The sequence below is a fragment of the Xenopus tropicalis genome, chromosome 6 (genome assembly GCF_000004195.4).
Source record: "Xenopus tropicalis strain Nigerian chromosome 6, UCB_Xtro_10.0, whole genome shotgun sequence".
Classification (NCBI taxonomy): domain Eukaryota; kingdom Metazoa; phylum Chordata; class Amphibia; order Anura; family Pipidae; genus Xenopus; species Xenopus tropicalis.
This window is the reverse complement of record NC_030682.2, coordinates 109,618,645-109,637,729: the sequence shown is the minus strand read 5'-3', so window position 1 is coordinate 109,637,729 and position 19,085 is coordinate 109,618,645. Positions and strand designations below refer to the sequence as shown.

At 36.7% G+C, this 19,085-nt stretch overlaps 1 protein-coding gene across 1 annotated transcript; it reads right to left on the bottom strand.

Annotated features, from left to right (window-relative positions):
* Positions 1 to 1,391: 1,391 nt before the first annotated feature.
* Positions 1,392 to 18,488, bottom strand: LOC116411746 (histamine H3 receptor-like). Its single transcript, XM_031904588.1, has 5 exons — positions 18,422 to 18,488; positions 17,675 to 17,704; positions 4,332 to 4,436; positions 4,027 to 4,193; positions 1,392 to 2,159 (listed from the first exon to the last, which is right to left on the bottom strand). Exons 1-5 carry the CDS (start codon positions 18,486 to 18,488, stop codon positions 1,392 to 1,394), a joined length of 1,137 nt encoding a protein of 378 aa, XP_031760448.1.
* Positions 18,489 to 19,085: the final 597 nt, after the last annotated feature.

Here is a 19,085-nt window from a genome sequence, read left to right as displayed (position 1 = left end):
AATGTTGCGTGGGCAAAAAAATTGTTTTTTGAAGCCTGTGTCAATTTTTGGACGTGCGTGGAATTTTCGCGTGGTGAATTTTTTTATGCGTTTTGCCATTGGCGGATTGTTTTGTGAAACGCATGAAAAAATTTGCAGTGGAAAATTTCGCCGCACGTCCAAAAATTCGCTGCGAATCCATGTCTGGCAAAACATTTCATCACTTGTAGCCGCATATAAATAGTCACGCAAATGAACGCACACCATGTTAGGCATACACGCCAATACTTTCGTAAAATGACTGTATTAAAAATGACCATTTCCCTGCAAACTGGCGGCTGCGTCACTCTAGGGGAAACACATACTTGAATAAATAACACTGCAAAGTCCATATTTTATTGGCAAAAGCTCATTTACTGTACTTTTCTATAATTATTATACCTAGTAATGTATTTTGTGCGACTAAAGATTTACCTCTATAGTACTGTATATTTTGGCAACAAAATATTCACCGCTATAGTACTGTATAATATCGCAACAAAATATTCACCGCTATAGTACTGTATATTTTGTCGACAACATATTCACCACTATAGTACTGTATAATATCGCGACAAAATATTCACCGCTATAGTACTGTATATTTTGGCGACAACATATTCACCGCTATAGTACTGTATATTTCGTCGACAACATATTCACCACTATAGTACTGTATAATATCGCGACAAAATATTCACCGCTATAGTACTGCATATTAGTAGCGAAATTCCATACATGCCAAGACTTTAGTGAAATTGAGTAAAAAGACACATACTTGAATAAATAACACTGTAAGTCCATATTTTATTGCCAAAAACTCATTTACTGTACTTTTCTATAATTTTTCGCCTGCCTGTAGTAGGTGTTAATTTTCGCATAGCCGAATGCGATATTTAGCGCGCCTAAGTGAAAGTGAATCATGCGATCGTATTCTTTTCAGCGCGGAAATTCCCAAAGCAGTGGCTAGTTTGTTACCCTTAAGGTCATTTAGGGTCACATTTGGGGGTGAATGCTTATTCGCTGTCTAATATGTTTCTAAATTCAAAGAGCCTCAAGTAAACACATGCAACAATTTTTATCCCACCAAGTCACAACATCTTCTCCGGGGCCTGGTTAGCTGCACTCATACATTTGAGTCCCAAATGACTATTCTGCCCCAAACAAAACATAGTTACATAGTCAAGCTGGGTTGAAAAAAGTACATTAAGTTTAAACTCTTCCAAGCGATTCCAAGCGCACATACATAGACCCATACTGACCATACTGATAGACGATTGATATAACATAAAGCTGTTTTTTTTAATCCATTACTGATTTTTTCCTTTGATAACTCCATTCCTATTTTTCTTTTTTGATACTGAACCTGACATTTATATTTTAAAGAAATTCTTGCTTTTTTTTACAATCAGAATGAAAGCTTTTCTATAATGTTTGTGGCACAAAGGATAAAGGATAGGATTAATTGCTGAATTCATATATAGCATCCACATTGTTATTTCATACCAGTAAGAATCAACACAATAACCACTGCAAGCAGCACGGATACTGGCAAGAAATGTGTAGGGAGCCCAGCAAATGACAAAGATACAAACCAAGATTGAAAGAGATCTGGCGATTTTTTTATCCCGGGAAAGATTAACCTGGGAAATGTTTCTGTGCTGCAGTGTAGCCTCATTGTGGGTAAAGGAGGACGGCTTCTTATAGGGAAAACAATGCCTGAGAGACACTGCGAGTCTTTTCTGTGTTCCAAGGTTCTCCGTTACATGAAGTTGTGCAGAAAACACAACACTATTAGTTGAAATGATGTTTAAATTTCCATCATTTTCCTTTCCTGTGGAATTCTGTAACATTGATTTCTGCCTTTTCTTTCTGCCTCGTTTCTTTATACTGCAGTAAATGCTCAAATTAAAAAAGGAAATGCTAATCAGGGGGAGAGCGAAATCTACACATGATGTTCCAAAATTAATGTACCAAACGTCATTAAATCCAACAACACATGTTGGAGCATCACTGCTGTCAATACCATTATTTTTCCAGGAAAGAATGACAGGGCCATATAGAAGGAATGAGAAAATCCACACAGATGCAATGCTCACAAAAGTATGGATGCGTTTGTTTTGCAGCGACCGATACAAAACCTGCCAATGATTTATTTTAAAAAGATCAGCTTTTTCATTGATCACAGGGTAGAACAGCATAATTTAGAACCCTGAGCTCCATGCTTTTCAAAAATTCTGCCTTCTTCTCCTCCTTTATCGGGCGTTTCTACTGAGGTTTCCAGACTGCCACCCTCATTCCTATCACAAGGCTGTACTGTGTCCATCCATGCTCCATATATGACTGTGGGATGGGGACACTGGCTGGCTGGTGAGAGGTCCAATAGACTATTAACTGTTAACAACCTAACAAAGACTTGCATTACTTTGAGTCCAGTGGGAGCATTGACATGGGACAGGCAGAAATCCAACTCTGATACAATAAGTATGTAAGTTTCTTTTTGGACTTAAAATTTCTACCTTTTCGGTCAATTTTACTATGGCCCACAGAGCTCATGACAAAGTCATGAAATACTCATTGAATAAATAAATAGATAGATAGAATGATAGATTTTCCACTTTATACATTAGAAGAGTTATGCCGTTTGAACTATTAAAACTATGCAAAAGATCAGTCGTATTGTCTAATTAAATAATCAATGCAGGGACAGATTTTGGCAGATATTCATAAAGTATGTTTGCAAACACTGGACAGAAATGTCTGCTGCTTCCCCTTCTTGTTATTTTACTAAATAAAAATGACAATTGATTGCTGTTTCACTAGTCTCTAAATATAGACAATGTATTGTAAGTTTGTTATAGCAGCTATAACTTCTACTATGTCTGATGTAGCTGGATTCCAGTTTCTAACACAGCAGAAATACCATATTTACATTTATTTGTTAACATGTAAGGCTAATTTACCAACCCTGGGCAAATTAACACCTGGGCAGTAACTAATAACAACCAGTGATTCATATTTTTAGGCAACTGCAGATAGAACAATAAAAGTCAAAATCAGATTGGTTGCCATAGGTTACTGCCCAGGTGCAAATTTGCCTAGCGTTGCTAAAGGTGGACATACAGGGGCAGATTTCAGCTGCCGAGTCCGGTCCTTCAGACCAATTCGACGGCTTATCTGCCCATGTATGGGCACCCCCGTAAGGCCTATCCGACCAACATCTGGCCTACAATTGACCAGATTCACCATCAGATCAGGGACCGCATCAGCTCATTGATGTGGTCCTCAGTCCGACAGTGCCTTCGCCCACCATTTTAATTTGAGCGGTTCGCTCAAGTGTATGGCTACCTTTACTCAAGATCCCTCATTAGCAATTAAGGGACTTAAAGAACACCCCACCCCTGTGAGCTGACAGAAAGTAAGGCCTGCACAGGAAGTGCTGGGAGAGCAGCATCAGAGGGAAAGGTGTCTGTAAGATCTCAGATATTACTGTGTGTGAAAAGTCAGTGGGGAACCACATTGGCAGAAAAGTGTACACTGTATAGGGTGCGGAAGGAAAGGGAGTCCTTGTCAGGGCTCTGAAGGACAAAGCGTGTTCTTTTCAGGGCACGGAAAGCCAAAGGGAGTCCTCCTCAGAAATAGCCATCTAAGTGGGGATCCGCAGCAGCGATCAATCAATCTGTTATTTTGTGACATTGTAAAGTTGCTCCTGGCTGACAGGCTGTATGTATGCTTATTTAAACTTATTTAAAGGCACAGTGTCCTGCAAATAAACATTTCAATCTTTACTCTGTGTGTGATTGTGAAACAGAGAAGTTCCCAACATGGAATTTTACAGCCCAGTCTGTCCTGACCCTGGGTGGAGGCAGCCAAATTTTAGCGTACCTGCATTCCCATATAGCAGAGACATGGGACTCCTCTAGTGCCAAAAAGATATATATATATATATATATATAAATGAAACCTACCTATGGAAATCAAATATACCAAAAATAGGTGTATACTTACAGCTTTGGTCACAGAAAGATATCTGTCGTAGCTGATAAGAACAATATTAAATACTGATGCCGTGCAAACAGTATAATCTACAGTTAGCCACAGTTTGCATAGAAATCGCCCAAACATCCACTTCCCAGTCAAGAAATATGGTACATACATGGGGGATGTAAATGTGCCTAAAGAATTAGTGAATCACATATATTAGTAGATATAGTAAACATGCCATATAAGTTTATAAATGGCCTATGGGGTGAATAAAATTCCAGAAAGCAGGTGACATAAAATCAGACAAAGGCATCCTTTAAAGCACTTACCAATTAGAAAATCACAAATGGCCAAATTCAGAAGCACAAAGTCACTCTGATTTCTGAGTCGCTTGTCTACTATAAAAGCCACAATGACAAAAGTGTTGCCTACAACTGTGAGCGAAATGAGACAAAATATCAGTACAATTATTAAGATAGCAATACCCTTGGAAAGCTGCATTTCCAAACCTGCGTTCTCTGCAATAAGAGAAAAATTCCCAGCAGTTATTAGAGTTCATCGTTCCCAAATGCAGAATAGTAACATCAGTGGGCTGCTCAATTGTTATCTCTCACATGAATCAAACATTCAGATTGGTCAAAATATTAAAGTCTTTAGCCTCTTTAATTAAAATGGTAATATCCCCCCCAAAAAATATATCTTGTGTTGACATGCAGTGTATCAATGTACAATATAAAATAAAAATGAAGAGTTCCTCTCTAGGTTAGGAGTTTACAGGCAGTAAATAATCGATATATCTGCTTTTATAAAGATCAGTGGCTAATTATAGAGGTAGCCCAGCACTTAATTATAATTAAAAGGAATTGTTCTTATTTGGCTCACATATCACAGCACTTGCATGATACATTGTATACACAAAATAATCCCAAGGCACGGTTAAGCTTTAATTTGATATACCAAGGCAGAAATGCATCTCATGGGTGTCGTCCCTGTTGAACACAAGTTACAACATGTTTTTTGGAAATTAAAACTGATGGGAAAAGAGTTTGTTCCTCTCTGGCAAGGCATGTGAAAATTTAGTGTGACTTTGAGCTTTGCAATGGTATAAATACCTATACGTTTGGGCACTCATTCTTCTGTTCTGTGCCTGCAGCGGTTACTCATGATTTATTAAACTAAATAATAACGTCACTTCCTCTCTCTCTCTATGCTGATAATACTTGGGCTTCGGTTTATTTGCATATGCAGATTGAAGGTTTTATAGCCAGCACATGTACATTATATTCAATAAATATTTCTAAACACCATGATGCACTTGGTCACATGTACCCAACTGTGCCATAAATGGACCCAGAAGGAAACTCCAGCTGCATCTTCTGCTCCAGTTCTTGTCCAGTGTCCATGAAGACATGTCTGTTACTAAAAACGCTTCGAGGCAGAGTTATTAAATTTAAGGTTTTCAAAATTTTTGCATTTGTCAAATTAAAAAGAAATAAAAAGATAAGTAAAATCTCAAGTGTGCTTATTCAAGAAAGAACTTGATCACTTAAAAATGGGAAAGAACAACTTGTATGCAGTGAAATCACATTCTGCCTTTTATTTTCAAAGAGCCTGCCAAATTTTGAATTAGTCACGAAAATTGAAAAAAAAAAAATGAAAATACAATTCCCATTGACTTCTTCATAAACTCAGCAGCTTTTAGATGACACATTTTTAATGCAAGTGTAAGCTTATAGTAAATTAGCCCTTTAATTACCACAAGCTACACCGTATTTTATCCCAGATGAGACTGTATCCTTCAGGGGTGAGCCCCCGCTTGATATGGAGGCCAGGTAAATGTGTGTTGTATTTCTCAATAAATGGGTGCCAGTGGTTGTTAACCTTGAAACCATGAACTGTTTATTTACACAGCCACTTAGGAGTAATTACAGCATAGAATAGGTAGGTAGTAGCATCTCACAGAATAGGCAGTACTTACAAGGAATAGTCACAATAACTCTTTAGCTGCAGGGCACAATGGGTTAACTCCCAGCTTTCCGGTATATGCTTCCAGTGGAACCTGGGTGATCACTATCTAACCCTAGGTCTGTACACTGTTAACCCTACTCTGGGCAGTATTATACCTAGGATTATAATCTCACTACAATTCCTGGTCGGAGCCAAAACGCCCTACAACCCTACAACAAGAGCTGCCTTTTCTTTCTGGACCTACCTATTACCAGATTTAGATTCTCTGCCTGCTGGCTCAGGCAGAGACTTCACAAAATGGCCTCCAGCCTCATGGCTGCTCAGCCTTTTATACCACAGTGCCACCTTATGGCCAAACTGTGGAACTGCACAAGGGGTCATGCTATGACCCAGGAACAAGGAACTTATTTCCCATTACATTAAGGACCCTTCATAGCTGTCCAAATACTAGGGGACCACAGAGTTAGAAAAAGTACAATTTACCAGTTCCCTACACAAGTTTTCAAGTTTTTCTCATATAAATCTCACTTTTTCTTAAGACACACTGGTTTTGCTGGGCAGGGAATATTGCACACTCATAGAACACACATGTTGCATTTTTAGCAATCATATCATCCTTTGTAATATCCAATAACCTTTGTAGTGTTATTGCATTCCTGTTTGCACATTGCTACTGATTAGTCAAAATTGGGATTATGTAATATAAGGCACTAAATTTGCCCAGCAGCAGTAACCTATAGCAACCTGAATTTACTGCCCACCTGTTTAAAAGCAAACATCTTATTGGTTGCTATCGGTTACTGTTCCTGGGCAAACTTAGTGCCTTTTATTACACATAGGGATTGTTTTTTAGTAATGTTATTACATTCTGCATTGATGGGCAATATTTGCAGGATACATAGTTTTGTAGAAAGACCCCTGGCGTTCATTTTAAGGAGGTTTTGGTTTTTTTTTTTAATTTTTCAAAAATTCCAAAAATATATTTTTTTCTGCTGTTGGCATACTCTCAAACTCTTACAGAACACAAAATGCATTCAGATGTAGATATGTTTTCTGGGGTTAGCTTATGGGGACTCTTATGTTTATGACACCTAAAATGCATATAGGGTGCAGGAGCCAAAATGTCATCCATAAAACTCTGCATGTATCATTTTCTAATACCACATACTTGCGTAAGTCTACATATTTTTGTTATGTAACTGTTCAGAAGTCCTGTGGCAGTCATATTTAGGATCTTTGTACATTTAGACATCTTTGTACATACAGATATCTGCAAAATAACATGCTGTAAAACAATACTTATATACTACTTTGCTAATTTTAGCAAAGCTTTACAGTTTGGTGGTTTAGAGTAGAAAGAAAAGTGTCCCCAATTTGTATATGTCTAAATGTGTAATATGTGGTTTGTGGTGAATGTTACTTTGGCTGCTGTTACTGCACATAAAATACGGGTTGGGTATGGGTTGATTCGCAGTAAATGAAAATGACAGCCATGACTATTGATGAGCATGAATTTCATTTATAGTCTTTAAATTCCATATACTCATAGTTAGGATGTTTGAGCTTTGAGGAAATTTTTAAAAATAATAACTATTTTTGTGCTATGTGTGTTATATTTTGGGAGTTTGAACTACCAAATAAAGGTGCTGTATTATATTATACAATCAAAAAGGTGTAGGGCAAAATATTTGCTATGAAACATAACGAAGGGGGTTTACTATATAGTTGTGGGCTTAAGTAGTAATAAATTGGGCCCTTATTGTCTACATTTTTATTTTGAGATGCAAGGAGAAAAGAAGACAATTAAAAGAGCAAGAATTGCATTGGATAATTTTCCACTGGGTAAGGCAATAAAGGCAATATATAGATCAGCACCTGAAGTTGTCATATGACATATTGTAGACCCCTGCATAACACTGCCAGCTTCTGTCATAGGCAGCATGTTTCCCATTCTACTGAGATGGAAAATTGCCACAGCTGTCAAATAGCCTGGTCTGCCATGATCTTACATTCCCAAATATTGATGTTATACTTGTTGACAAAGAGCTTCTCCATATAGATGCAGCCAGCAAGTTTTTACATTTTGTCTCACTATGTCCAGACACCATTTTTAAGTGTTAAATCCTGCCTCTAGATGGTGCTAAAGTGCAAAACACAATAGAAAATGCCATAGACGATGCACCACCTGTTGGCGAAATTTGGTATTTTTTATTTTCCCTTTGTTTACTGAAGAGACATAATGTAACAACAAGGTAAAGGAACTTGGCTGCATCTGCTATGCAGCTACCCCACACTCATATGAATGGATTGAATCAACTATAACACTAATGTTAACAAATATACAATACTTCTAGGTTTTAGATAAATTTTTCTTTTCCATAAATATTCATTCAAGCATATTGGTCCAAGTCAACATAAACTCATAACTTTTTCTTTATTTTAATTTTTATTGGCCAATATTTACAGTGCTAATAACACACAATTTAAGCCTTATGAAGTTATTAAAAAAAAGTCTTACAAAGTAATTACTATTAGTTGTACTCATACATAGTACAGGTATGGGATCTCTTATCCGGAAACCCGTTATCCAGAAAGTTCCATATTACGGAAAGCTCATCTCCCATAGACTCCATTATAAGCAAATAATTCTAGTTTTTAAAAATGATTTACTTTTTCTCTGTAATAATAAAACTGTACCTTGTACTTGATCCCAACTAAAATATAATTAATCCTTATTGGAAGCAAAACAAGCCTATTGGGTTTATTCAATATTTTAATGATTTTTAGCAGACTTAAGTTATGGAGATCCAAATTACGGAAAGATCCCTTATCCGGAAAACCCCAGGTCCTGAGCATTCTGGATAACAAGTCCCATACCTGTATTTTTCTGTAAAAAAGCAAGAAAGCCTATATAAAATTGGAATTGCTTTCAAAATCCATAAGTGAGTACTTCATTTAAAACAGAATGTTATTCTTATTCTTGATGTTGAAGAAATATGAAATATGTAGAGATTTAATCTGACATTTATATATTGAAGAACTTCTTGATTTTTTTTACAATCAGAATAAAAGCTTTTCTAAAGCTTCTATGGCACAAAGGATAAAGAATAGGATTAATTGCTGAATTCATATAAAGCATCCATGTAGTTATGTCATACCAGTAAGAATCAAAACAATAACCACTGCAAGCAGCACGGATACTGGCAAGAAATGTGTAGGGAGCCCAGCAAATAACAAAGGCACCAACTAAGATTGAAAGAGATCTGGCAATCTTTTCATCCCGGGAGAGTTTAACCTGGGAAATGTTTCTGTGCTGCAGTGTAGCCTCATTGTGGGTAAAGGAGGACGGCTTCCTATAGGGAAAGCAATGCATGAGAGACACTGCAAGTCTTTTCTCTGTTCCAAGGTTCTCCATTACATGTAGTTGTGCAGAAACTAGAACACTATTCGTTGCAATGATGTGTAGATTTCCATCATTTTCCTTTTCTTTGGAATTCTGTAACACTGATTTCTGCCTTTTCTTTCTGCCTCGTTTCTTTATACTGCAGTAAATGCTCAAATTAAAGAATGAAATACTAATCAGGGGGAGAGCAAAATCAACGCATGATGTTCCAAAATTAAAATACCAAATTCCAATAAATCCAGGAACACATGTGCTCTCAGCATCACTGCTGTCAATAACATCATTTTTCCAGGAAAGAATGGCAGGGCCATATAGAAGGAATGGGAAAATCCACACAGATGCAATGCTCACAACAATATTGATGCGTTTGTTTTGCAGCGACCGATACAAAACCTGCCAAGGATATATTTTAAAACAATCAGCTTGTACCTTTAATACAGGGTAGAATTTAATGTGTCAGCATAGTTTAGAACCCCCATGCTTTTTAAAAATTCTGCTTTCTTTCCCTCCTCCAGCCCATGTATCTACTGTGTTTTCTAGCCTACTGCCCTCTTTCCTGTCTCAAGGCTGCATTCTATACTTCATATTCGGCTGTGGGGTCGGTCTCCAATAGTTTGGTGAGAGGTTGAATAGGCTAAAGAAACTGTTTACACTAACCTCTCAAAGGCTTTAACAGCTTTGAGTCTAGTGTGAGAGTTAAACAGTCCAATACACTAATGCAGTGGTGTTCAGTAGCCTTTTTGGATTCAAATTTCCACTTTTTTGGCCAATTTGGCCATGGCTCACTTACTCATAACAACATCAGAGTCAATGAGTGTATAGATAATGATAGATAGATAGATAGATAGATAGATGATAGTTAGATAGATGATAGAAACAATAGAAGAATTATTACATTTCAACTATGCAAGAAATCAGTCACATGTATTATTTTGCAATTAAATCTCAATGCAGTAAAAAGCATTTAGCAGATATTCAAAAGTATGTTTACTAACACTGTATAGGAAATTCTGTTACAGGGTGACTATTCCCTTTCCTGTTATTTTACTAAATAAAAATATAAAATGATTACTGCTTCGATGGTCTGTAAATATAAACATTGGATTCTGCTGTGTCCAATATAGCTTGATTCCAGTGTCTAACACAACAGAAGGGCTTAAAAAACAAAGAAAATGAAGTTCCTAGATTATGTTTTATGGACCTATATTTCCATCACAAATGAACTTCAGACACAGCACAGTATTTAGGGGTCATTTAAACTGAGAACATCTCATTAGATGAGCATAAACCTCGTGCTAGTTCCATCTACAAGGAAGCAAAACAAACATGAAAATAAACTAAATACAAAATAAGTTGTATCTTAAATATATGCAGCCCATATTTCTTTTTTAATTACATTAAAGGAGAAGGAAAGTCATTTTGGCATTTTACTGCCAACAGATTTGCCACATAAGTGCCACCTAGAATGCTATATTTATTCTGCAGAAAGCTTTACTATACCTGAGTAAAGAGCCCTAGAATCTTTGCACAGACTCTGGCACCAGGAATTAAGGATTTTATTGAGAGAGGAAGTCAGATACCCTAAGAACATGTTTACAAAAAAGGAGACAAGAAATCATGTGTTTCTTTTAATAGAGGACTCAGAAGGACTGCAGAATTTCTGTGACGCTTTTGGCTGTATTTACATAGACCTTTCTGATAAAGCTTACTTAGTTTTTACCTTTCCTTCTCCTTTAAGGAAAATATAACCAACCTAGTGAAATCAAATATACCCAAAATAGACAGTTTACTTACAGCTTTGGTAACAGCGAGAAATCTGTCATAGCTGATAAGAACAACGTTAAAGGCTGATGCCGTGCAAACAGTATAATCAACAGTTAGCCACAGTCTACATAGAAATCGCCCAAACATCCACTTCCCTGTCAAGTAATATTGTACATACATGGGGTATGTCAATGCGCCTAAAGAATTAGAAAATCACAGATATTAGCAGATCTACTAAACAAGCCATTTACATTTGTAAAGTGCCTATAGTGATGAATTATACTCCTGAAAGCTTTGTTTCCATGACTGGGAGTTTAGTTTGTAATTAAAGAAAAACTAAAGCTTAACTAAAGACATAGGCTAGAAATGTTGTAAATTATGTTTTCTCCTTCTGTACCAGCCCAAGGCAACCACAGCCCTTTATCAGGAAAGATCTGTGCCTCCAAAGATGCCCCAGTAGCTCCCCATCTTCTTTTCTGCTGATTCCCTGCACATGCTCTGTGCTGCTGTCACTTACTGAGTTTAGGGACCGATGCACAATATACTGTATATATAGAATATAAATGTCATAATATATGATATATAATATATATATTAACATAGATGATTACTGCATGGCAGCTCTGAAACCAGTGCTATTAGCATCAGATTTTAATCATCAGCCCGTTAGGATCAGCTTATATGACAGACAAACATCATTTTCTTTGCTAGATAATTTCCGACGACGCCTAAGCTTAGCTTCTCAACAGCTGCTCAGAGCGCACTGAGCATGTGAGTGTCACAGACACTTCTAACAGAAGTGTCCAGTATATCCAGTATGGTCACCCCTGTGACAACTTTAAAGGACTGGATTATTACTACAATAGAGATTGAATTTTTACGCTTGTTCAATAAGTTAATTATATAAGATATGGCATGTCTAGCCATATTAATTTTTAGACTTTAGTTCTTCTTTAAGAACTGGAATAAAACAACGGTACAGGTATGGGACCCATTATCCTGAAACCCATTATCTGGAACGATTCAAATTGCAGGAAGGCCGTCTCTGTAGACTCCATTTTAATCATATAATTCAAATTTTTAAAAATGATTTCTCTTTTCTCTATAATAATTAAACAGTACCTCGTACTGCCAACTAAGATAAACTGTAATTAATCCTTATTGGTGGCAAAACAATCATATCTGGTTTAAGGTATGGAGATCCGAAATACAGTACATTATCTTCTAGCATCTTTACAATTAGGCAAGCTTAAAATTTAAATGAAAAATTTAAATTGAGAAACTAAAATATAAAAGAGACACAGCTGGCATGGAATCTGTCACAGACAAAAAAGTTAATTCCCAACATTCCCAGCACATAATCAGCTCCCAATCCTCTCTTTCACAGACAAAGGAATCATATAAAACACTTACCTATTACAAAATCACAAATGGCCAAATTAAGAAGCACAAAGTCAGTCTGATTTCTGAGTCGCTTGTCTACTATAAAAGCTAATATGACAAAAGTGTTGCCTAGAACTGTGAGTGAAATGAGACAAGATGCCACTGCAGTAATTAAGATAACAATACCCTCGGAAAACTGCATTTCCAAACTTGTGTGTTGCCCAATAAGAGAAAAATCCTCAGCTGTTGTGTTATTAGAGTTCATTGTTTCTTGTATATTGTGATAAAGCCTTAGGCACAAATAAATCTTCCAAATGCAGAATATTTACTTCAGTGGGCTTCTCAACTGATATCCTTGGTATGATCAGCTGAATTGGAAGTATCCAAAGAAATAATATATTTTGCCAAATATAGTTCAAATGAACAGTTCCTCCCTAAACAAGGAGGTTACATGCAGTAAATAATCAGCACATGCCCTTTTATACAGATCAGCTATTATTTATGGTGGTAGCCCTGCCCCTAATTATAACTGAGTGTGGCACTAGCATGATCTACTGTATACACTAAATATTCCCAAGGCATAGTTAATATTTAATTTTATAAATAAAGGCAATAGTGCATCTCATGGGTGTTATTCCTGACAAAAACAAATTATAAGATGTTTTTCAGATATTACAGCTGAAGGAACTATCATTTGTTCCACTCTTGAACTTGAATAACCCAAATATGAAAATAGTGTAAAACTTTGGCAGATGTGGATGATTTTATATTCAGCCAAATCAAAAAATGACATGTATGTATTATGTGCATTAAGATGGTGAAATAACTAGATTGTATCAAAATGCGTAGGAACACACAATCTGAGATGAGAGATTGTTGTGTTTTTGAGTTTGTTGAAACATGGCTACAAAAAACTATTCCAGATTCTGCTATTCAGATAAATGTGTTGTCTACTTTTTGCAGACAGACTGAGTTATGTGGCAAAAGTCGTGGAGCAGGTCTGTGTGTCTTTATTAATCAGCGCTGGTGCACAAATGCTGCCGTTTGCAGTCATTGCTCAGAGATGGTGGAAGTCTTATCAGTAAAATGTAGACTTTTTTATTTGCCAAGGGAAATCTCAGTATTGATTTTACTGCTGTGTATGTGCCCCCCAGTGCAATTGCTGCCCAAACACTAGCTGAACTATATGAGGCTATAAACAATATTCAAACTGTATATCGTGAAGGAGTTCTCATTGTTGCCGATGAGTTTAATCATGTAAATTTAAAGTTGATATTCCGAAGATTTTAACGGTATGTAATTTGCAATGTGAGACTAAAATGCTCTCGATCTCGTTTAATCAAATAAAAAATTATGAAATTAAAGTGTGGCCAGAGGCGTCTACATTGGACTGTTTTGAGTGTACAGACTGGAATATGATTAAGGAAGCTGCTACTAGAATGGTATAATAAATCTAGAGGAATATGCAGTGTCTTTAATGGGTTACATCACTAAATGTATAGATGATGTTACTGTTTCTAAGCTTGTGACTATAACAGCAAATCAGAAGCCGTGGTTAACTGGTGAATAGTGATGAGCGAGTTTTTTTGGCAGGCATGGATTTGCAGAAAATTTCCGCATGTCACCATTAGCGAATTGTTTTGCACAGCTTTTGCGAAAATCCGGTGCCTGGAGCCTGCATTCCTCATCTCTTGTTAGCAAAGCACAGCAAAGGCTCTACTTTCTGCGAAGGCTGAGAAAAGCAAGCCTTCCCCCCTCTATACTTGCTACATTGTAGAGAGTGCACTGACAAATTCTATTATTGTTTGGTGTGAAAATTGTTGTGCTGTAGATCACAAGATGTTGCAAAAGATTGTAAGAATTTAATATAATTTAATTTAATATATTTTTAAATTACCTTGTTTAAGAAAGATATCAAGCAATCTGATCTGAACACATCTGAAGCTATCTCCAATCTGCCAGTTTAATCTCTTTGGTGAGAGAATTCCACACCTTTGCATTTCTTCCTCTGAAGAACCTTTTTCTCATCTGATGATGATGATGATGATGATGATGATGATGATGATGATGATGATGAAACCTAATTTCTCCAAATCCCTATGGATGGCCTTGTGTCTTGTGGTGAATAAGCATCAGAGAGTTTATTTTGTTTCCCTTACATACTTATACAAAGTTATATACAGTATATATATTGCCACTTTAGCACCTCTTTGCTAGTGTAAATGACTCGACCTGACAAGACCAAAAATGTACTGCATAGTCCAGACCAGTCCATGGAGCCAGACCAGTGACTTGTAAATGAGAAGAATTACCCTCTACTCCCATTAATCTTCACCCTTTTAATACATGGCAATACCTTGCTGGCTTTCCTGCTTCTGACTTTCTTACTGCAACTAAGTTTATTATTCCCAAGGCCCCTAGGTCATTCTCTGTAAAGGAATTGCTTTAATCCTATTAAGCATTTAAATGGCTTGCATATTTTTAAACCCCAAATGCATAACCATTGAGTTTTATCTGGCAGATTGGCAGTTTGTCTTGCTCTCCATTCAAGGATGACATATACTGGATGGATTGAAGTGGTCTGCATAGTTTTGTGGCATTGGTTAACACAGATGCATTGCTTCCATTGCACTCCCTATAAAACCTTGTGGCACCTCACTAAAAACCCTACATTGTTTTATTTTCTGATTCTGGTTACTCCCTTCTTCTTAGAATCTTAATGTTTTGGTTCCTCCAAATGTACATCCCCCATTATATGAAAAATATTAACACAGAATTTTTTGGAACACAGGCATTTCTATTATTTCAAAAAGTGAAATCAATAAAAGTTACCAGGACAATTGTACAAAAAAAATGAGCCACGTTGTTTCTTTAATTTCTTTAATTTATTTACATGCTTCACCATACCTGTAATAGTTTCAGCTCCATGAGCTAACCCTGCACCCCTATCAATGAATTTAATTCCACCATAACTCTACTGTAAACAAAAATACAATATTTATAGTGTTCATTTTCCTTTTCAATAAATATTTAGCAGAGCACAAGGTCAATATAATCTCATATTAGTTGTGCAATTACATTTTTCATAAAATTGCCAAAATATTAACCAATTCATTTAGAAAAATAGAAGGTTTTTATCAGCAAATATTTCAAGTGCTAATGCATTATTTAAGCATTATGACAATCATAAAATCCATGCTAAGTCTTACAAAGTAATCACAATAGTTAGTTGTAACATTGGAGTATTTTTCTGTACTGAGCAAGAAAGCCTATATACAATTCATATCCTTTAAGACAGACTGCTGTTCTTATTCTTGAAGTATGCATATAAATATAAATGATTTACATAGTAACATAAATTATAATATAGTAAGTTGCCTTGAAAAAACACACCTGTCCATCAAGTTTAACCTTTTATGCCTATATATAACCTGACTAACTGTTAGTTGATCCATATGAAGGCAAAAAACTTCTGAATCCTCTCTAATTTGTCACAGAGGGGGAAAAATGTCCTTCCTGACTCCAAGATGGCAATCGGACCAGTCCCTGGATCAACTTGTACTAATAGCTATCTCCCATACCCCTGTATTCCCTCACTTGTACTAAGAGCTATCTCCCATAACCCTGTATTCCCTCACTTGCTAAAAAGCCATCCAACTCCTTCTTAAAGCTATATAATGTATCAGCCAGTACAACTGATTCAGGGATAGAATTCCACCAGCTCTCACTGTAAAAAACCCTTTCCAAATATTCAGAAGGAACCTCCTTCTAATCGCAGTGGGTGCCCTTGTGTCCGTTGGAAGGACCTACTGGTAAATAAACATTAGAGAGATTGTTATATGATCCCCTTATATATTTATACATAGTTAGCATATCACCCCTTAAGCGCTCCAGCGTAAACAATCCCAACTTGGCCAGACTTTGAGACTTTCCATACCCTTTACCAGCTTAGTTGCCCTTCTCTGGACCCTCTCTAATTCAATAATGTCTCGTTTGAGCACTGGAGACCAAAACTGAACAGCATATTCTAGATGGGGCCTTACCAGCGCTCTGTAAAGGGGAAGAATAACACCCTCCTCCCGTGAATCTATACCCCTTTTAATACAGCTCCAAACCTTGTTTGCCCTTGCAGATGCTGCCTGGCATTGCTTGCTACAGCCAAGTTTATTATCTACAAGGACTCCAAGGTCCTTCTCCATTATGGATTTGCCTAGTGCAGTCCCATTAAGGGTATAAGTGGCTGCATATTATCTACATTTATCTACATTAAATCTCATCTGCCACTTAGCTGCCCAGATTGCCAGCTTGTCAAGATCCTGCTGCAAAGATGTCACATCCTGGATGGAATTAATTGGGCTGCAGAGTTTTGTGTCATCTGCAAACACTGATACATTACTCATAATACCTTCCCCTAAGTCATTAATGAGCAAGTTAAATAAAAATGGACCCAGTACAGAACCCTGAGGGACCCCACTAAGAACTTTCTAAGCAGAGCATGTACCATTAACAACCACAGTCTGTACCCGATCCAGTAACGAGTTTCCTATTCATGTGCAAACTTCACAACCAACAGACCTTAGTTTACAAAGCAGCCATTTATGTCTGACACGACCTGTCCTTCATAAAACCATGCTGATTACTGCTCATAATGCCTTTCTCCAGAACATAATTTTGAATGTAATCTCTTAACAAGCCTTCAAATAACTTGCCCACCACGGATGTCAAACTTACTGGCCTATAATTGCCAGGCTAAGATTGTAAATATAGGAATTACATCAGCTTTCCTCCTGGTTCATACCAGATGAAAGCAAGTCTGAGAATATCAGAAATAGAGGTCTGGCAAGCATAGCATTGAACTAAGCTCTCTCAGTACCCCATGTGTATTCCATCTGGCCCTGGTGCCTTGTCCACATTAATATTGAGTAACCCTTTAAGTATCCTGCATTAGCCACTGACTAAAATGAGCTGAGCCAACAGTGCAGCTATTGGGCGGGTCTTGGAACTCTAGATGCTCTGTTGTATATTGATTTAGCACATTTGTCTTTTCTGTATCAGTAATAACCATATTGTTACCATAATTCAAAGGAGCCACACTCTCAACCAACATCTTTTTACTATTAATATACTGAAAAAACATTTTAGGGTTAGTCTTACACTCTTCCTCAACGAGCTCCCCATCTTTGCCTAAATTGAGAACAGTAATGATTTAATATCATTTTATATGACAACCATTTCTGTTCTGTGTTTTTAGCAGAAAACCTAATGCCCCCTGTGTATATTTGTTTTTTGCACCAAACATTAAATAAAATAACATTATGGTCGCTATTATCCAGAGGTTCAACCACTTGCACTTTTGCTATTCCTTCTGGGTTGTTAGAGAACACTAAATCCCTTAAATGATGGTTTCTGGTTGGCTCAACAACCTGTGACAAAGTTGTCATGCAACAAGTTTTTAAATTTGTTCCCATTTACTGTCCTGACAGTACTATTGCTCCTGTTAATATCTGGGTAATAAAAATTCCCCGGGAAAGTTTAACCTGGGAGATGTTTCTGTGCTGCAGTGTAGCCTCATTGTGGGTAAAGGAGGACGGCTTCCTATAGGGAAAGCAATGCCCGAGAGACACTGCAAGTCTTTTCTCTGTTCCAAGGTTCTCCATTACATGTAGTTGTGCAGAAACTATAACACTATTTGTTGCAATGATGTTTAGATTTCCATAATTTTCCTTTGCTTTGGAGTTTTCTAAAATTGATTTTTGCCTTTTCTTTTTGTCTTGTTTCCTTATCCTGCAGTAAATGCTCAAATTAAAGAATGAAATGCTAATCAGGGGCAGAGCAAAATCGACACATGATATTCAACTTGAGGTGTCATCATAGCTTAGAACCTTGTACCCTGTAATCTACCTTCTTCCCCATCCCAGCCCATTTTTTCACACTGGTTACCACCCTCTTTCTTGTCACAAGGCCTCATTATGTCTTCTCATACTTCATATTTGGCTGTGGAATAGGGCAGTAATAAACTGAGTTTAGTCGGCGTTGCTCTCAGTTGAGAGTGTAGGATGAATGTAGATTGCGTAGAGATAGATGATAGATAGAAAGATAGATGGATAGATAGATAGATAGATGATAGATAGATAGATAGATAGATAGATTGATAGATAGATAGATAGATGATAGATACAGTAGATAGATGATAGATAGATGATAGATAGAAAGATAGATGGATAGATAGATAGATGATAGATAGATAGAAAGATAGATGGATAGATAGATATATTTATAGATAGATTATAGATAGATAGATAGATAGATGACAGCTACATTTCCACCTCATAAAGCAGAAAATGTATTACTTTTTGAATATGCAAGAGGTCAGTTCCACTGCTCTACTTTACAATTAAATTCCCAATGTACTGTAGAGTAAAGAAAAATAATTAAAGTGTATTTTTACAAAAAAAATATTTCAAAAGATGATTATTTCATCTCTCAAACTAAGCAGTAAAATATTCACAAACAGAGGGTTTACTTACAACTTTGGTCACAGAAGAAATCTGTCGTAGCTGATGAG

Excerpts from the sequence above, each read along its gene's own strand:
- LOC116411746 (XM_031904588.1), bottom strand. The coding sequence starts at position 18,488 with ATGAGGCCTTGTGACAAGAAAGAGGGTGGTAACCAGTGTGAAAAAATG. Across the intron at positions 4,194-4,331 it reads CATTTGTGATTTTCTAATTG|GCACATTTACATCCCCCATG; the intron begins GTAAGTGCTTTA and ends CTAATTCTTTAG. Across the intron at positions 2,160-4,026 it reads ATCTTTCTGTGACCAAAGCT|GTTTTGTATCGGTCGCTGCA; the intron begins GTAAGTATACAC and ends AATCATTGGCAG.